At 45.9% G+C, this 19,559-nt stretch overlaps 1 protein-coding gene across 1 annotated transcript; it reads left to right on the forward strand.

Annotated features, from left to right (window-relative positions):
* The first annotated feature begins 141 nt into the window (after positions 1 to 141).
* zgc:77752 (uncharacterized protein LOC393862 homolog) lies at positions 142 to 15,350 on the forward strand. The gene is made up of 12 exons (XM_029633479.2): positions 142 to 760; positions 882 to 962; positions 1,062 to 1,180; positions 1,316 to 1,453; positions 1,604 to 1,875; positions 5,922 to 6,224; positions 13,577 to 13,840; positions 13,921 to 14,037; positions 14,287 to 14,388; positions 14,481 to 14,561; positions 14,679 to 14,789; positions 14,870 to 15,350. Exons 1-12 carry the CDS (start codon positions 585 to 587, stop codon positions 15,008 to 15,010), a joined length of 1,905 nt encoding a protein of 634 aa, XP_029489339.1. The 5' UTR covers positions 142 to 584; the 3' UTR covers positions 15,011 to 15,350.
* The last annotated feature ends 4,209 nt before the right edge of the window (positions 15,351 to 19,559 follow it).

A 19,559-nucleotide genomic window follows, 5' to 3' on the forward strand; every position in this document is an offset into this window, starting at 1 on the left:
TAAAGGGTTTTAAGCAATCAACTATCTTGGTACGATGCTGGTCAATCTAGTCACTAGAATGTTTATAATACTGTGATAGAGAGACATATCTGCAACATTTATTGACTATATTTTCTTTACTTTTCCAATTGTACCAGCTACTGGACTCTTCATTTACCACACAGTCCCATAGGTAAAGTTCGCCAGTTCTGTAACCCTGTCAGTAACTTTAGACCTAGCCACCTGCATACTGTATATACAGTAGGATACTTCCAAATTAACCAACTTGTTGTTCTTGAGGGCATATTGACTTTACATCTCTGCATGAGGCTGAGCTAAGTCTGTGAACTACTCCTGGTACTTGCACCGCACCTGTTTCTCCCCTCCCACTGGACCAAGAGGCTATCTTGTCCCTCTAGTCACAAATGACTTCAGGTGTCTGCATAAGGCCAGCCACCACAGTACACTACACACTATAACCCTGCACTTCATCATCACTGGACCAAGGAGCTAGCTTGTCCTCCATAGGGTTCAACAATTGACTTCAGTTCTAAGGTTTAAACTGACTCTGTGAGCAACCCCCACTACGGTACATACTATCCACTATGCCCACGGTGCCGGTGCCTCGTCCAGCCTACTCCCAGGCCAGAGAAAATCTGGTGAAGGCCATCCCACCCAAGATCATTTGCCTACTGGCCTGCGGAGGATGGGACTGCCGCTATGAAGGACCAGCCTGCTGGAGGCCCAGCCAACAAGCTGTACAGGGACTCTTCTCACACTGGTGAGGAGGGGGGAGAGAGAGGGAAGGAGGGAAAGAGATACAGAAGAGAAAGAGGTGGGGAGGGAGAGATCTGCATGGGAAGGGAGTGATGATTGGAAGTTCACTTCTGTTCTGTTCGCAGGGTGACAGATGACATTGTGGCCATGGCACGACCCTCCTCTCACCTCATCAAGAAATACAACATCATAGAGCAGTTCCAACGGTAAATAGTCATGTATATGTGCATGTCTGCATGTCTGCCAACGTGTGTTCGCGTGTCCACCCTCTTTCTCCTCTAACTGATCTGGTTCTCTCTGACCAGGCTGAACATCAAGTCCATCATCAACATGCAGTTGCCTGGGGAGCATGCTCACTGTGGCCCTCCACTGGAGCCAGACACTGGATTTACTTACTCCCCACAAACCTTTATGGAGAATAATAGTAAGACTATACTGTATTCATACCTAGATTATATCTACAACACACACTTTACTTTAGGATTGTCTCTGTGGCCTTTCGTAAATGAAATATGTGTTCTTGTCTTTCCTTCTGTGTGTGTGTGTGCTTGTGGTGCAGTCTTCTTCTTCAACTTTGGCATGCCGGACTTCGGTGTGTCGTCTCTTGTGGGGATGATGGATGGAGTAAAGGTGTTAGCCTTCGCTGTGAAAGAAGGGAAGGTGGCGGTGCACTGTCACGCAGGCTTGGGGAGGACAGGTGTGTGTATATTTTTGGAGAATCCGGTTCTCAGTACATCAATTGTCTTCATTGTTCACTTAATTTAGAATATACATTGACTGCAATCAGAAACCTATTGTCCATAAACGATCCTGCAAAAATTGGCACACCTCCTGTCATTGTTGACAGGTGTCCTGATAGCCTGCTACCTGGTCTACACTCTGCGTGTGAGCCCCAGTGAGGCTGTCCACTACGTACGTATCAAACGTCCCTGTTCCATCCAGACCCGGGACCAGATCAGCCTGGTGTTTGACTTTGCTCGTCTTCTGGGCCCTCAGCTGGCCCAGTTCCCTGACCTCAGCCTGCGCCACGGGGCCCAGTTCACCCTGCTGCAGTACCTGCACCGTCAGGCCCTCCTCCTCCATGGCCAGGAGGCCCGCACCCTCAGGCACACTCCCAAGGTGTCTGTTTTGTATAATTATTTTGGCAACACTATCTTTCTTTTAGGTAATAAGTAATGTAGGGTAGAGTGGGGTAAGTTGTCATGTAGGGTAGAGTGGGGTAAGTTGTCATTTAGGGTGGAGTGGGGTAAGTTGTCAAGTAGGGTAGAGTGGGGTAATTTGTCAAGTAGGGTAGAGTGGGGGTAAGGTGTCATGTAAGGGAGAGTGGGGTACAGTAAGTTGAGCAAAACCTTGCCTCGAGGAAATCATATACAAAATGAATCATTTTACAAAATTGAGCAATAAGTCATCATTTCATGGAGTCTGTGAAGGAAGAAACCACATGGAAAAAGTGGAAAGCAAGTTGGGTAAAAAAAAAGAAGGATTTTCACCAAGTCAAATTAATTCATTGTGTTAGAGCAGTGGTTCCCAAACGTTTTTTTCGTCCATTACCCCTTCAAACATTCAACCTCCAGCTGCATACCCCCTCTAACACCAGGGTCAGCAAATCAAATCAAATCAAATCAAATGTATTTATATAGCCCTTCGTACATCAGCTGATATCTCAAAGTGCTGTACAGAAACCCAGCCTAAAACCCCCAAACAGCAAACAATGCAGGTGTAAAAGCACGGTGGCTAGGAAAAACTCCCTAGAAAGGCCAAAACCTAGGAAGAAACCTAGAGAGGAACCAGGCTATGTGGGGTGGCCAGTCCTCTTCTGGCTGTGCCGGGTAGAGATTATAACAGAACATGACCAAGATGTTCAAATGTTCATAAATGACCAGCATGGTCAAATAATAATAAGGCAGAACAGTTGAAACTGGAGCAGCAGCACAGTCAGGTGGACTGGGGACAGCAAGGAGTCATCATGTCAGGTAGTCCTGGGGCACGGTCCTAGGGCTCAGGTCCTCCGAGAGAGAGAAAGAAAGAGAGAATTAGAGAGAGCATATGTGGGGTGGCCAGTCCTCTTCTGGCTGTGCCGGGTGGAGATTATAACAGAACGTGGCCAAGATGTTCAAATGTTCATAAATGACCAGCATGGTTGAATAATAGTAAGGCAGAACAGTTGAAACTGGAGCAGCAGCATGGCCAGGTGGACTGGGGACAGCAAGGAGTCATCATGTCAGGTAGTCCTGGGACATGGTCCTAGGGCCCAGGCCAGTTGAAACTGGAGCAGCAGCATGGCCAGGTGGACTGGGGACAGCAAGGAGTCATCATGTCAGGTAGTCCTGGGGCATGGTCCTAGGGCTCAGGTCCTCCGAGAAAGAGAAAGAAAGAGAGAAGGAGAGAATTAGGGAACGCACACTTAGATTCACACAGGACACCGAATAGGACAGGAGAAGTACTCCAGATATAACAAACTGACCCTAGCCCCCCGACACATAAACTACTGCAGCATAAATACTGGAGGCTGAGACAGGAGGGGTCAGGAGACACTGTGGCCCCATCCGAGGACACCCCCGGACAGGGCCAAACAGGAAGGATATAACCCCACCCACTTTGCCAAAGCACAGCCCCCACACCACTAGAGGGATATCGTCAACCACCAACTTACCATCCTGAGACAAGCACACTCTCAAATGTTGTTTTTTACCATCATTGTAAGCCTGCCAAACACACACACTATATGAAACATTTATTATTAAACATAAGAATGAGTGTGAGTTTTTGTCACAACCCGGCTCGTGGGAAGTGACAAAGAACACAAATAATATAATAATAATCAATAATTTTGCTCTTTATTTAGCCATCTTAAAACCTTATTTGTTCATCAAAAAATTGTGAATAACTCACCACAGATCAATGAGAAGGTTGTGCTTGAAAGGATGCAATGTTTGGTTGTATTGGAGAGAGTCTCAGTTTTAAATAATTTTTCACACAGTCTGTGCCTGTATTTACTTTTCATGCTAGTGAGGGCTGAGAATCCACTCTCACATAGGTACGTGGTTGCAAAGGGCATCAGTGTCTTACCAGCATGATTTGCCAAGGCAGGATACTCTGAGCTCAGCCCTATCCAGATTAAATTCTGATTACATTTGTTTCTCACAGAACCGCTTGTTGCAATTTCAATGAGACTCTCTTGTTCAGATATCGGTAAGTGGACTGGAGGCAGGGCATGAAAGGGATAATGAATCCAGTTGTTTGTGTCATCCGTTTTGAGAAAGTACCTGTGTAATTGCTCACCCAGCTCACTCAGGTGCTTCGCTATATCGCTATATATACATTTGACATTGTCCATAATTTGCACACAAAAAATAATACAATGATGGAAAGACCTGTCTGTTGTCCTTGTTAATGCAGACAGAGAAGAGCTCCAACTTCTTAATCATAGCCTCAATTTTGTTCAGCACATTGAATATAGTTGAGGAGAGTCCCTGTAATCCTAGATTCAGATCATTCAGGAGAGAAAAAAACATCACCCAGATAAGCCAGTCGTGTGAGAAACTTATGCAAGCAGTCAGACAAGTGAAAATTATGGTCAGTAAAGAAAACTTTGTATCTCAATTTTAAAAAACATGTCAATACTTTCCCCCTTGATAACCAGAGCACTTCTGTATGTTGTAGAAGTGTTACATGGTCGCTGCCAATATCATTGCATAATGCAGAAAAAACACGAAAGTTGCTTTAACAAAGCTAACCATTTTCACTCTAGTGTCCAAAACATCCTTCAAGCGGTCAGGCATTCCCTTGGCAGCAAGAACCTCTTGGTGGATGCTGCAGTGTACCCATGTGGCGTCAGGAGCAACTGCTTGCATGCGCGTTACCACTCTACTATGTCCCCCTGTCATGGCTTTTGCTCCATCAGTACCGATACCAATACATCTTGACCACCAAAGTCCATTTGATGTCACAAAGCGGTCCAGTACTTTAAAAATACCCTCTCCTGTTGTCCTGGTTTCCAGTGGTTTGTAGAAGAGGATGTCTCCATTAATTGACCCCCAATAAATGTAACAGACATGATGCTTGTATCTAAACCAAAGTATATAATTTTAAGATTGTTCTGTACAACTTTATCATCCAAAGTAAGTCTGCTGCTCTTGTGTTTTAAAATTGCATGTTTCAATTCTCTCTTCCACAGCAGGTGTTTTGATATCAAATATCCCTGCACTCACATTTAAAGTGGGACATGGTTGATTCTCTGCTTTGACATCACCTTTCTCTTCATGATTCTTATAGACACTTTCAATGCCCTTGTCATCCACATGCATGTCCTTTATTTTTCACTTTCGATGGTCACTGTCATTAGGCACTGGCTGCTGGTGGGTGGGACATTACTGTTAGGAGCACTCCCACAGTCATCCCTACTAGTGAGGTTTGACATGTGGGGACCTGCTCCACTGCTATGGTCTGGGTTCCATGTAGAGTCAGATATGAGGTCCTAAACCTAGCATGAAAGTACATCATTGTAGCTGTGTGGGTTTAATAGAGTCAAAATGTTTGCCTTGGGGTGAGATGAGCCAATGGCAAATGTAAGTGTTTTCTTCCCAGGCATAATGCAAGGCATTATAGCTGGGATATGAGTTAACAACAAAGCTTGGCCTAAAGTAGTGTTTGTTGGGTGTTAAGCCTGTGCTAAAAGATGCTTAAAATTATTAAAAGACAAAAAGTGTTTGTGATTGTATTGAATAAAAAGATTAAAAGGTAGTGTTAATATCTCATTCAGTACAGAAATGTGTAGGCGGCTTAATTTACCCTATCCCGCGGCTCAATTTCTTTAGGGGGGACAAGCTATATTTTCAAAACCTGTAATATTTACATGAATTCTGATTTTTCCCCCCCCCAGGGATACACAATATCCTGAAATATTAGTTAGTAGACATCATTGTTAGAAAGAATACTATATGTACCTTGACGGAGTGATACTGAATGAAGAAAATTACTTAACTTACCCCACTCTCCCCTACCTCCTTTGTGGTTGTCTGGAGGGTCTGGCTTTGGGTCCAACAGACAGATCACTCCCCATTCACTCTGCTCTTTCTCTCTCCATCTTCCACTCTCTCCAGTATCCCATGGGTTCCTGTATCTGTTTCTAAAAGCTATCTGTTTTCATGATGATCATCATCTAGGTGGTGTACCTGTTGTGTGGCCGTCTTACTGCTCTGGCGTTGGGCCTGCCTGCCTCTCTGGAGGTGCATGCAGAGCTGGAGAGAAGGGCAGAACTGCGGGCCCTGGGCAGGGCTGTGAGGGAGACCCTGGTGGCCAAGCAGTACCTGCCCCTGCACCGTGAGGTCCATATGGGGTCCTGGGGAGGGTCAGGTTCAGTGTCCTCCTGGGACGAACCAGAGGGCTTTCTGGAGAGGAAGAGACAGGTACTGCTGGATAAACGCAGCTACAGTGACTCAGACCTCAGCAAGATCACTGTAAAACAGGTAAGGGTTAACATCAGGGTTAGACTGGGCATACACGTCTTCTAAAATCTAATGTGAGCAACCCCTGGACGTGGGTGCTCACATTACAGGATGATTTCCTAGTTCACCCTGCCCCACGTTTCTCGGTTGTCGTAGGAAAAAAATACAGACATGCAAACAGCAAGCTACTTTATTAATGTGCACATTATTTTGTGAAGAAACATTTTTTTTAAAGAGATGGATGTGCAGAATATAGACCCGCAAATGGTTGGGCAGCTGTGGGCACTTTCTATTCTATAGAGGGAATTGGAGGTAATATAAACCATTTAATATTGAAAAGGCAGCTGTGTTCTCTCCACAGCTCCACAAACCTGTCCATCATCTCAGTCAAATCAAATGAAATTGTGTTTGTCACACATACCGAACACAACATGTGTACAAGCCCTTAATAACCAAGAGAAAAATAAGTGTTAATTAAGTAAAAAATAGATAAGTAAAATAAATAAATAATAATAATAATAATTAAACAGCAGCAGTAAAATAACAACAGCGAGGCGATATACAGGGGGTACCGGTACAGAGTCAATGTGGAGGCTATATACAGGGGGTACCGGTACAGAGTCAATGTGGAGGCTTTATACAGGGGGTACAGGTACAGAGTCAATGTGGAGGCTATATACAGGGGGTACCGGTACAGAGTCAATGTGGAGGCTTTATACAGGGGGTACAGGTACAGAGTCAATGTGGAGGCTATATACAGGGGGTACCGGTACAGAGTCAATGTGGAGGCTATATACAGGGGTAACGGTACAGAGTCAATGTGGAGGCTTTATACAGGGGTACAGGTACAGAGTCAATGTGGAGGCTATATACAGGGGGTACCAGTACAGAGTCAATGTGGAGGCTATATACAGGGGGTACAGGTACAGAGTCAATGTGGAGGCTATATACAGGGGGTACAGGTACAGAGTCAATGTGGAGGCTATATACAGGGGGTACAGGTACAGAGTCAATGTGGAGGCTATATACAGGGGGTACAGGTACAGAGTCAATGTGGAGGCTATATACAGGGGGTACAGGTACAGAGTCAATGTGGAGGCTATATACAGGGGGGTACCGGTACAGAGTCAATGTGGAGGCTATATACAGGGGGTACCGGTACAGAGTCAATGTGGAGGCTTTATACAGGGGGTACAGGTACAGAGTCAATGTGGAGGCTATATACAGGGGGTACCGTACAGAGTCAATGTGGAGGCTTTATACAGGGGGTACAGGTACAGAGTCAATGTGGAGGCTATATACAGGGGGTACCGGTACAGAGTCAATGTGGAGGCTATATACAGGGGGTAACGGTACAGAGTCAATGTGGAGGCTTTATACAGGGGGTACAGGTACAGAGTCAATGTGGAGGCTATATACAGGGGGTACCAGTACAGAGTCAATGTGGAGGCTATATACAGGGGGTACAGGTACAGAGTCAATGTGGAGGCTATATACAGGGGGTACAGGTACAGAGTCAATGTGGAGGCTATATACAGGGGGTACAGGTACAGAGTCAATGTGGAGGCTATATACAGGGGGTACAGGTACAGAGTCAATGTGGAGGCTATATACAGGGGGTACAGGTACAGAGTCAATGTGGAGGCTATATACAGGGGGTACAGGTACAGAGTCAATGTGGAGGCTATATACAGGGGGTACAGGTACAGAGTCAATGTGGAGGCTATATACAGGGGTACAGGTACAGAGTCAATGTGGAGGCTATATACAGGGGGTACAGGTACAGAGTCAATGTGGAGGCTATATACAGGGGGTACAGGTACAGAGTCAATGTGGAGGCTATATACAGGGGGTACCGGTACAGAGTCAATGTGGAGGCTATATACAGGGGGTACAGGTACAGAGTCAATGTGGAGGCTATATACAGGGGGTACAGGTACAGAGTCAATGTGGAGGCTATATACAGGGGGTACAGGTACAGAGTCAATGTGGAGACTATATACAGGGGGTACCGGTACAGAGTCAATGTGGAGGCTATATACAGGGGGTACAGGTACAGAGTCAATGTGGAGGCGATATACAGGGGGTACAGGTACAGAGTCAATGTGGAGGCTATATACAGGGGGTACCGGTACAGAGTCAATGTGGAGGCGATATACAGGGGGTACCGGTACAGAGTCAATGTGGAGGCTATATACAGGGGGTACCGGTACAGAGTCAATGTGGAGGCTATATACAGGGGGTACTGGTACAGAGTCAATGTGCAGGCTATATACAGGGGGTACAGGTACAGAGTCAATGTGGAGGCTATATACAGGGGGTACTGGTACAGAGTCAATGTGGAGGCTATATACAGGGGGTACCGGTACAGAGTCAATGTGGAGGCTATATACAGGGGGTACCGGTACAGAGTCAATGTGGAGGCTATATACAGGGGGTACAGGTACAGAGTCAATGTGGAGGCTATATACAGAGGGTACCGGTACAGAGTCAATGTGGAGGCTATATACAGGGGGTACAGGTACAGAGTCAATGTGGAGACTATATACAGGGGGTACCGGTACAGAGTCAATGTGGAGACTATATACAGGGGGTACAGGTACAGAGTCAATGTGGAGGCTATATACAGGGGGTACAGGTACAGAGTCAATGTGGAGGCTATATACAGAGGGTACCGGTACAGAGTCAATGTGGAGGCTATATACAGGGGGTACAGGTACAGAGTCAATGTGGAGACTATATACAGGGGGTACAGCACAGAGTCAATGTGGAGACTATATACAGGGGGTACCGGTACAGAGTCAATGTGGAGGCTATATACAGGGGGTACCGGTACAGAGTCAATGTGGAGGCTATATACAGGGGGTACGGGTACAGAGTCAATGTGGAGGCTATATACAGGGGGTACAGGTACAGAGTCAATGTGGAGGCTATATACAGGGGGTACCGCTACAGAGTCAATGTGGAGGCTATATACAGGGGGTACAGGTACAGAGTCAATGTGGAGGCTATATACAGGGGGTACCGGTACAGAGTCAATGTGGAGGCTATATACAGAGGGTACCGGTACAGAGTCAATGTGGAGGCTATATACAGGGGTACGGGTACAGAGTCAATGTGGAGGCTATATACAGGGGGTACCGGGTACAGAGACAATGTGCAGGCTATATACAGGGGGTACCGGTACAGAGTCAATGTGGAGGCTATATACAGAGGGTACCGGTACAGAGTCAATGTGGAGGCTATATACAGGGGTACGGGTACAGAGTCAATGTGGAGGCTATATACAGGGGTACAGGTACAGAGTCAATGTGGAGGCTATATACAGGGGGTACAGGTACAGAGTCAATGTGGAGGCTATATACAGGGGGTACAGGTACAGAGTCAATGTGGAGACTATATACAGGGGGTACCGGTACAGAGTCAATGTGGAGACTATATACAGGGGTACCGGTACAGAGTCAATGTGGAGGCTATATACAGGGGGTACCGGTACAGAGTCAATGTGGAGGCTATATACAGGGGGTACGGGTACAGAGTCAATGTGGAGGCTATATACAGGGGGGTACAGGTACAGAGTCAATGTGGAGGCTATATACAGGGGGTACCGCTACAGAGTCAATGTGGAGGCTATATACAGGGGGTACAGGTACAGAGTCAATGTGGAGGCTATATACAGGGGGTACCGGTACAGAGTCAATGTGGAGGCTATATACAGAGGGTACCGGTACAGAGTCAATGTGGAGGCTATATACAGGGGGTACGGGTACAGAGTCAATGTGGAGGCTATATACAGGGGGTACCGGTACAGAGACAATGTGCAGGCCATATACAGGGGGTACCGGTACAGAGTCAATGTGGAGGCTATATACAGAGGGTACCGGTACAGAGTCAATGTGGAGGCTATATACAGGGGGTACGGGTACAGAGTCAATGTGGAGGCTATATACAGGGGGTACAGGTACAGAGTCAATGTGGAGGCTATATACAGGGGGTACAGGTACAGAGTCAATGTGGAGGCTATATACAGAGGGTACCGGTACAGAGTCAATGTGGAGGCTATATACAGGGGTACGGGTACAGAGTCAATGTGGAGGCTATATACAGGGGTACGGGTACAGAGTCAATGTGGAGGCTTTATACAGGGGTACGGGTACAGAGTCAATGTGGAGGCTTTATACAGGGGGTACGGGTACAGAGTCAATGTGGAGGCTATATACAGGGGGTACCGGTACAGAGTCAATGTGGAGGCTATATACAGAGGGTACCGGTACAGAGTCAATGTGGAGGCTATATACAGGGGGTACGGGTACAGAGTCAATGTGGAGGCTATATACAGGGGTACCGGTACAGAGACAATGTGCAGGCTATATACAGGGGGTACCGGTACAGAGTCAATGTGGAGGCTATATACAGAGGGTACCGGTACAGAGTCAATGTGGAGGCTATATACAGGGGGTACGGGTACAGAGTCAATGTGGAGGCTATATACAGGGGGTACAGGTACAGAGTCAATGTGGAGGCTATATACAGGGGGTACAGGTACAGAGTCAATGTGGAGGCTATATACAGAGGGTACCGGTACAGAGTCAATGTGGAGGCTATATACAGGGGGTACGGGTACAGAGTCAATGTGGAGGCTATATACAGGGGGTACGGGTACAGAGTCAATGTGGAGGCTTTATACAGGGGGTACGGGTACAGAGTCAATGTGGAGGCTATATACAGGGGGTACGGGTACAGAGTCAATTTGGAGGCTATATACAGGGGGTACAGGTACAGAGTCAATGTGGAGGCTATATACAGGGGTACAGGTACAGAGTCAATGTGGAGGCGATATACAGGGGGTACAGGTACAGAGTCAATGTGGAGGCTATATACAGGGGGTACAGGTACAGAGTCAATGTGGAGGCTATATACAGGGGGTACAGGTACAGAGTCAATGTGGAGGCGATATACAGGGGGTACAGGTACAGAGTCAATGTGGAGGCTATATACAGAGGGTACAGGTACAGAGTCAATGTGGAGGCTATATACAGGGGGTACGGGTACAGAGTCAATGTGGAGGCTATATACAGGGGGTACGGGTACAGAGTCAATGTGGAGGCTTTATACAGGGGTACAGGTACAGAGTCAATGTGGAGGCTATATACAGGGGGTACGGGTACAGAGTCAATTTGGAGGCTATATACAGGGGTACAGGTACAGAGTCAATGTGGAGGCTATATACAGGGGGTACAGGTACAGAGTCAATGTGGAGGCGATATACAGGGGTACAGGTACAGAGTCAATGTGGAGGCTATATACAGGGGGTACAGGTACAGAGTCAATGTGGAGGCTATATACAGGGGGTACAGGTACAGAGTCAATGTGGAGGCTATATACAGGGGGTACAGGTACAGAGTCAATGTGGAGGCTATATACAGGGGGTACAGGTACAGAGTCAATGTGGAGGCTATATACAGGGGGTACAGGTACAGAGTCAATGTGGAGGCTATATACAGGGGGTACAGGTACAGAGTCAATGTGGAGGCTATATACAGGGGTACAGGTACAGAGTCAATGTGGAGGCTATATACAGGGGGTACAGGTACAGAGTCAATGTGGAGGCGATATACAGGGGGTACAGGTACAGAGTCAATGTGGAGGCTATATACAGGGGTACAGGTACAGAGTCAATGTGGAGGCTATATACAGGGGGTACAGGTACAGAGTCAATGTGGAGGCTTTATACAGGGGGTACAGGTACAGAGTCAATGTGGAGGCTTTATACAGGGGGTACAGGTACAGAGTCAATGTGGAGGCTTTATACAGGGGGTACAGGTACAGAGTCAATGTGGAGGCTATATACAGGGGGTACAGGTACAGAGTCAATTTGCGGGGGCATAGGTTAGTCGAGGTAATTGAGGTAATATGTAGATATAGGTAGAGTTAAAGTGACTTTGCATAGGTAATAAACATAGAGCAGCAGCAGAAGAAATTGAGGGGGGGGGGGGTAGACAATGCAAATAGTCTGGGTAGCCATTCGATTACCTGTTCAGGAGTCTTATGGCTTGGGGGTAGAAGCTGTTAAGAAGCCTTTTGGACCTAGACTAGGTGCTCCGGTACCGCTTGCCATGAGGTAGAAGAGAGCACAGTCTATGACTAGGATGACTGGAGTCTTCAGCGATTTTTAGGGCCTTCCTCTGATACCGCCTGTTATAGAGGTCCTGGATGGCAGGAAGCTGGTCCCAGTGTGTACTGGGCCGTACGCACTACCCTCTGTTGTGCCTTGCCGTGGATGGCTGAGCAGTTGCCATAACAGGCAGTGATGCAACCAGGATGCTCTCGATGTTGCAGCTGTAGAACTATTTTAGGATCTGAGGACCCATGCCAAATCAGTTGTGCCCTCTTCACGACTGTCTTGGTGTGTTTGGACCATGATAGTTTGTTGGTGATGTGGACACCAAGGAACTTGAAGCTCTCAACGTGCTCCACTACAGCTCCGTTAATTAGAATGGGGGCGTGCTTGGTCCTCCTTTTCCTGTAGTCCACAATCATCTCCTTTGTCTTGATCACATTGAAGGAGAGGTTGTTATCCTGGCACCACATGGCCAGGTCTCCTCCCTATTGGCTGTCTCATCGTTGTCGGGCCTACCACTGTTGTGTCATCGGCAAACTTAATGATGGTGTTGGAATCGTGGCTATGCAGTCTTGAGTGAACAGGGACGATATGTTGGGGCGGTATGCAAATTAAAGTAGGTCTAGGGTTTCTGGGATAATGGTGTTGATGTGAGCCATGACCAGCCTTTCAAAGCACTTCATAGCTACAGACGTGAGTGCTATGGGCCGGTAGTCATATAGGCAGGTTACCTTAGTGTTCTTGGGCAAGCGGAATATGGTGGTCTGCTTGAAACATGTTGGTACTACAGACTCAGCCAGGAACAGGTTGAAAATGTCAGTGAAGACACTTGCCAGTTGGTCAGCGTATGTTCGAAGTATATGTTCTGGTAATCCGTCTGACCCTGTGGCCTTGTGAATGTTGACCTGTTTAAAGGTCTTACTCACATCAGCTATGGAGAGCGTGATCACACAGTCGTCCGGAACAGCTGATGCTCTCATGCATGGTTCAGTGTTGCTTGCCTCGAAGCGAGCATAGAAGTAATTTAGCTTGTCTGGTAGGCTCGTGTCACCCACTCAAACTATGTGAGTCCTGACGTACTGATCATAGCCCAAGTTCAAAGGATTTCAATACAATTTGTTTAGGCAAAAGCGAATTTGTGGCTAAATTGAGTAGTGTAGAACATTCTTGAACATTAGTTTAGAGAAATCTGCATTGGTACTGGCAACATTCAGAGCCTTGATATTAACCACATTGCTTTATTTTCTTCCAGGATCTTGAGTTGGGCTCATACTGTACTGTACTAGATAGGAGTAAGAGAGACTGGTCTGGTTTAGAGCAGATTAGACCTGACGTGAGACCTATGAGTCCAGTCCTGCCCACCCCTACAGCTGGCCTCTGTTCCAGTCCTGAGGACTCACAAAGACTCAACCTCCCAGCAGGCAGTGGGGCAACCAACAGTAACTGTTCTTCGAAGAGTTTAAAGTGCACTGCCAAGAGGGCGCCAGCGTTTCACAAATTCAACTCTTACATTGAGGTGAGTATCAGACTGTGTTACTGGGGGCATACTAGTAAAAGTGTCACATTTCTTAATACACTATTTCCTGTGCTCTGAAGGTACGTAAAAACCAGCGTAAGTCCGGACAGGCCTCAGTGGCTCGGGCAGTTGCCAAGGAGATGGCAGATCTAAACCCCCCTGGAGAGACAGTTCTACAGAGGACAGCACTGCTACAGGTAATAAACTGTTACAGCAAGTTATCACAAGTTGAGGTGTAGTGTAGACTGTCTGGAAGTTACTAAGCTACATTGAAGCTTATTCTGCGGATCTCAAGATTTGGGCCCTCCTGAATTGACTTAAATGAAATGGAATTTACCATAACTATGATTACAACATATTGGAATGGGATACCTTAATCTGTCATGGGCTGCCTACCAGTAACCGGAATCCTGACTGCACTCTGTTTTGTCTGTGTTGACTGACAGGAGGAGCTGAACAGCAGTGAGTGTGCCTGGGCCCTACTGGTCACAGAGTCTGATCCGCACGTACTCAGCTGTCTATTGTGGACCTGGCTGGAGAAACTCAAGGTCAGAGGGCTCAGATAAAGATCTCTCTCCCTTTATACTCTCACTCTCTTGCACTCTCCTGCTTTTTATACTCTCTTTTTATCTCTCTCCAGGAGCCTGTTCTGAGTGCAGATGACGTAGAGAGGTTGACCTCAGTATCTCAACACGTGAACCATCTCAGTGTGCTAACGAAGGTGAGACCCACCAGTCAGACCATTGATACACGTTTAATCGTGTCATGGCTTACTTCGGGGTCTTCAACCTCCTCAGCAACTATTGTGTATGTGTGTGTGTGCATGTTGTCCCAGCAGCCCCAGCGCCACACCATGTCCTGTTTGCTGGGTTGTGTGGGTCAGGTGACCAGTCTGTGTCCTCAGAGAGAGGAGGCCGTGCTACGACGCCTGATACAAGCACTCACCAGGGTGAGTCTGTGGGTGGGTGCGTGAGTGTGTGTGGCAGTCATAGTTCAAATAGTCTAACTATTGTTCTCTGTTTTCAATAGCACCCTCAGGAGGAGATGGAGAGCTATAAAGTCCTGATGAGAATCCTCAAGTCCAGCAACAGACAAACACTCCATAACCATAACTCCCTCACACAGACCTCAGACTACACAAACACCTGCTCAAGAAGAGGAAACAATTGATTGATTGATTGATTGATGGGTTTATTGGTTGTACAAACTTTACTTCATAACCATTTGTATGAAGGGTCAAATATTTGTTCAATTTCTAGTGTTTTCTTTTCTATGACTAGGTGCAGTAAGCTCTTTACTGTTTTAGTGGTGCTTGGATGGGTGTAGATTCTATGAAGCATGGCCACGATCCTGATATTGGAGTATATTCTCTCTGCACATTACACAATACAAATATTTGTACCATTGACCTCATCCCGGCGTGTATTATTGTTCAAATCTTACATACACACTGAACAACAATATAAATGTAAAGTGTTGGTCCCATATTTCATGAGCTGAAATAAAAGATCCTAGAAATGTTCCATATGCTTGTTTCTCTCAAATTTTGTGCACAAATTTGTTTACATTCCTGTTAGTGAGCATTTCTCCTTTGCCAAGATAATCCATCCACATGACAGGTGGCGTATCAAGAAGCTGATTAAATATCATGATCATTACACAGGTGCACCTTGTGCTGGGGACAACAAAAGGCCACCCAAAAATGTGCAGTTTTGTTATACAACACAATGCCACAGATGTCGAAGGGTTTTTAGGGAGTGTGCAATTGGCATGCTGACTGCAAGAATGTCCACCAGAGCTGTTTCCAGAGAGTTGAATGTTCATTTCTCTACTATAAGCCGCCTCCAACGTCATTTTAGAGAATCAGTACGTCCAGCCAGACCTCACAACTGCAGACCATGTGTAACCATGCCAGCCCAGGACTTCCACATCCGGCCTCTTCATCTGCAGGATCGTCTGAGACCAGCCACTCGGACAGCTGATAAAACTGTGGGTTTGCACAACTGAAGAATTTCTGCACAAACTGTCAGAAATGGTCTCAGGGAAGCTCATCTGCATGCTTGTTGTCCAGGGTCTTGACCTGACTGCAGTTCGGCATCATAATTGAATTCAGTGGGCAAACGCTCAGCTTCAATGGCCACTGGCACGCTGGAGAAATGTGCTCTTCATGGAAGAATTTGTATGGCTTCGTGTGGGCGAGCGGTTTGCTGATGTCAACATTGTGAACAGAGTGCTCCATTGTGCAGTAGGGGTTATGGTATGGGCATGCATAGGCTACGGAAAATGAAAACAATTGCATTTTCCCAATGGCAATTTGAATGCAGAGATACTTTGACGAGATCCTGAGGCCCATTGTCATTCCATTCATCCACCGCCATCCTCTCATGTTTTAGCATGATTATGCACGGCCCCATGTCGCAAGGATCTGTACACAATTCCTGGAAGCTGAAAATGTCCCAGTTCTCCCATGTCATGCATACTCACCAGACATGTCAACTATTGAGCATGTTTAGGATGCTCTGGATCGACGTGTATGACAGCGTGTTCCAGTTCCTGCCAATATCCAGCAACTTCGCACAGCCATTGGAGAAGAGTGGGACAACATCCCACAGGCCACAATCAACAGCCTGATTAACTCTATGCGAAGGAGATGTATCGCACTGCATGAGGTAAATGGTGCTCACACCAGATATTGTGGGTGGTTTTCTGATCCACGCCCCTACCTTCTTTTTTTAAAGGGATCTGTGACCAACAGATACATATCTGTATTCCTGTGAAATCCATCGATTAAGGCCTAATGCATTTATTTAAATTGATTGATTTCCTTACATGAACAATAACTCAATAAAATCTTTGAAGTTGTTGCATGTTATGTATTGTCACAATGGTATGAAGAGATTCGGGAGACAGGCGCAGGAATGCGTAATAGTATTATTACGACGTGCTGTGTAAAGGCACGGGGACAAAGACCAAACAAACACATAACAAAAACACAGGGTTGAAACCCAAACAAAAGAGTGAGGAGTACCTCGAATAAATAACACTAGCGTACAATGATTATCACACGCACCAACGGACATTGGAACAATGGTAAACAAAGGGCTCATATATACAAATACAATCAGTGGGGATAGGGGCCAGATGAGTGCAATGAAAGTTCCAAAGGGATCCGTGACAGTACACCCCCTCCTCCTCCATTGGTGCGTGTGAGTACCTGTGCTGTGTGTTTTGGCTTTCATGCCATTGTGGATTGGGCAGATGATTACGGGTCTCATCCTGTGTGATAATCATTGTGCACTAGTGTTATTTATTTGAGGTACTCCTCGCGCTTTGATTTGGGTTTCAACCCTGTGTTTTTCTTACGTGTTTGTTTGGTCGTAATTTCATGCCGTAATTTGGGGCTTAATAAAAAAAACTTTTACGCATTCCTGCGCCTGTCTCCCGAATCTCTTCATGTCAACAGGACACGTACTTTTGTTTAGTGTAGTTATTTTTGACTAGATACAGTCAGTGGAGGGAGCAATACCTCACCTTTCAAAGTACAAAGCTGTATGTGTCTCTTGTTGTAATGCTCCGGGTGTCGTGGGTGTGGAGTCAAATGCAGGAGACAGAGTTCAATGCTGTGCTTCTTTTAATAGCACCAACGCACCACAGGGTGCTCACAAAAGTTACGTTCCCAACCACAGGGAATCAAAAAGTACAATGGAAAAAATCACGACCAGGCACTAACACGTACCTCTACAACAGAGCCGAAGGTTACATAGAAATAATCCCGCACAACAACCAGGCGGGCCGTCTGTCTAATAAAGACAAACTAATTAAACATGAACAGGTGCTACCACTAAACATACAAGGAGGGGGAGGAAAAACAATCAGTGGCAGCTAATAGGCCGGTGACGACGACCGCCGAGCGCCACCCGCCCGGGAAGGGGAAACACCCTCGGTCGGACTCGTGACACTTGTGATACAGAATATATCCTGTCTAACATACTGTATCACTTGATGGCACTATAACCTTACCATGAACTACAGACATGGAAACCTGTTATTTGACGGACCATATTTTTTATTAAACAAACAATATACATAGAACGAGTACATTCTTAATTTGTATCAGTTCAGTATGGTAATGACTGAGTAAGCCACTTATTATGGCACTTCAACATGATATACCCTCTCCCACCTGTGCTACTACTTACTCACTCCTCTTCATCCCCAAGGTCACAATAAGCTCCCTCAACATCTTCCTTTGTTACTATGGGTGCATTATCCCAATAGTCTGAACTGGCTTTCTCTTCTTGTCTCCTTCCCTTCATCTACACACATTGCTTTCACCTATCCTGTCTTTTTACAGTTCAATGTACTTGTGCATGTAAAACCTGACACTAGTAAAGATGGAGGAGTGAAGATGAGGAGAGTGAGCTACTTTAGACTTTTGAGATAGATCCAGCTGCCAACCACTCAACAACACTATAAGTCCTGATCAGAGGCAGTTCTATGTCTCTCAGTTCTAAATCTTCAAAGCAATTTATCGATTATTTAGCAGTAAAGGTGTTGTTACAACAGAAACCATTTGTTTCGGGTTAATGCCCAAGGTTTATGAGTTCTACGATGCACCAGGCACATACTGTAAGTAACATCTTCTAAATGTGTCAAAAACACAGAATAGAACATACTGTGATGGAGAGTGGGGTAAATTGAGCCAAATGGGTATTTTGAGCCACCCTTGTTTCTAGGAAACCATACACAAAATGTATAATTTCACCAAATATTTCAGATGAGGTCATCATTTCATGGAGTCTGTAAAGGAAGAAACCACATGGAAAAAGTGGTAAGCAAGTTAGGTCCAAAACACTGATTTTCACCAAGTCAAAATGATTTATTGTGTTAGAGGTTTCATGATGCTTGTATCTGTCACGACTTCCGCCGAAGTTGGCTCCCCTGCCTGTTCGGGCGGTGCTCGGCGGTTGTCGTCACCGTCCTACAAGCCGCTACCGATCCCTTTTTCGTTTGTCTGTTGGTTTTGTCTTATTAGTTTCACCTGTGTGTATTTTAGTTTAATTAGCATCCTTATATTTAGTAGGTTGTCCCGCCCTTGTTTTGTGCGGGATTGTTTTTGTATTCCTGTTATTTGGTGGTGTTCATGAGTTTTATTCTCCGGACTATTTTGGTCCTGCGTTGGATTATTCACCCTGTGTGTTGGGTTGACCGTTGTTTTGTGCGCCGGAGAATAAACTGTCTAATAACTAAAACCTGCTCTCTGCGCCTGATTCCACCCACCTTAGTAATTCGTGACAGTATCGAAGAAAGAAAGATACACGAGACAGCAAAGAAACTCTATCATATGGTTCAAGTTTCAGTTCAACCCACAGAACACTTAGAGCAAAACTGCATCTTGATACTCTTTAACATCTTGATACTCTTTTTCCTTTCCATCATCCATCTATCTGAAATTACAGAATGGGTTGGATGACGGAAGGTAAGTGGATGCTACACACCAGGACTGTTTTGCTAGCACAGACTGGAATATGTTACAGGATTCATTAAAACAATACATTTAACCTTTATTTAACTAGGCAAGTCTGTGATTCATCCAATGGCATTGAGGAGTATACCACCTCAGTCACCGGCTTCATCATTAAGTGCATCGATGGCGGCGAAACCACAGTGACTGTACGTACATTTCCCAACCAGAAGCCATGGATAACAGGCAACATCT

This window comes from Oncorhynchus nerka, linkage group LG25, assembly GCF_034236695.1.
Source record: "Oncorhynchus nerka isolate Pitt River linkage group LG25, Oner_Uvic_2.0, whole genome shotgun sequence".
Classification (NCBI taxonomy): Eukaryota; Metazoa; Chordata; class Actinopteri; order Salmoniformes; family Salmonidae; genus Oncorhynchus; species Oncorhynchus nerka.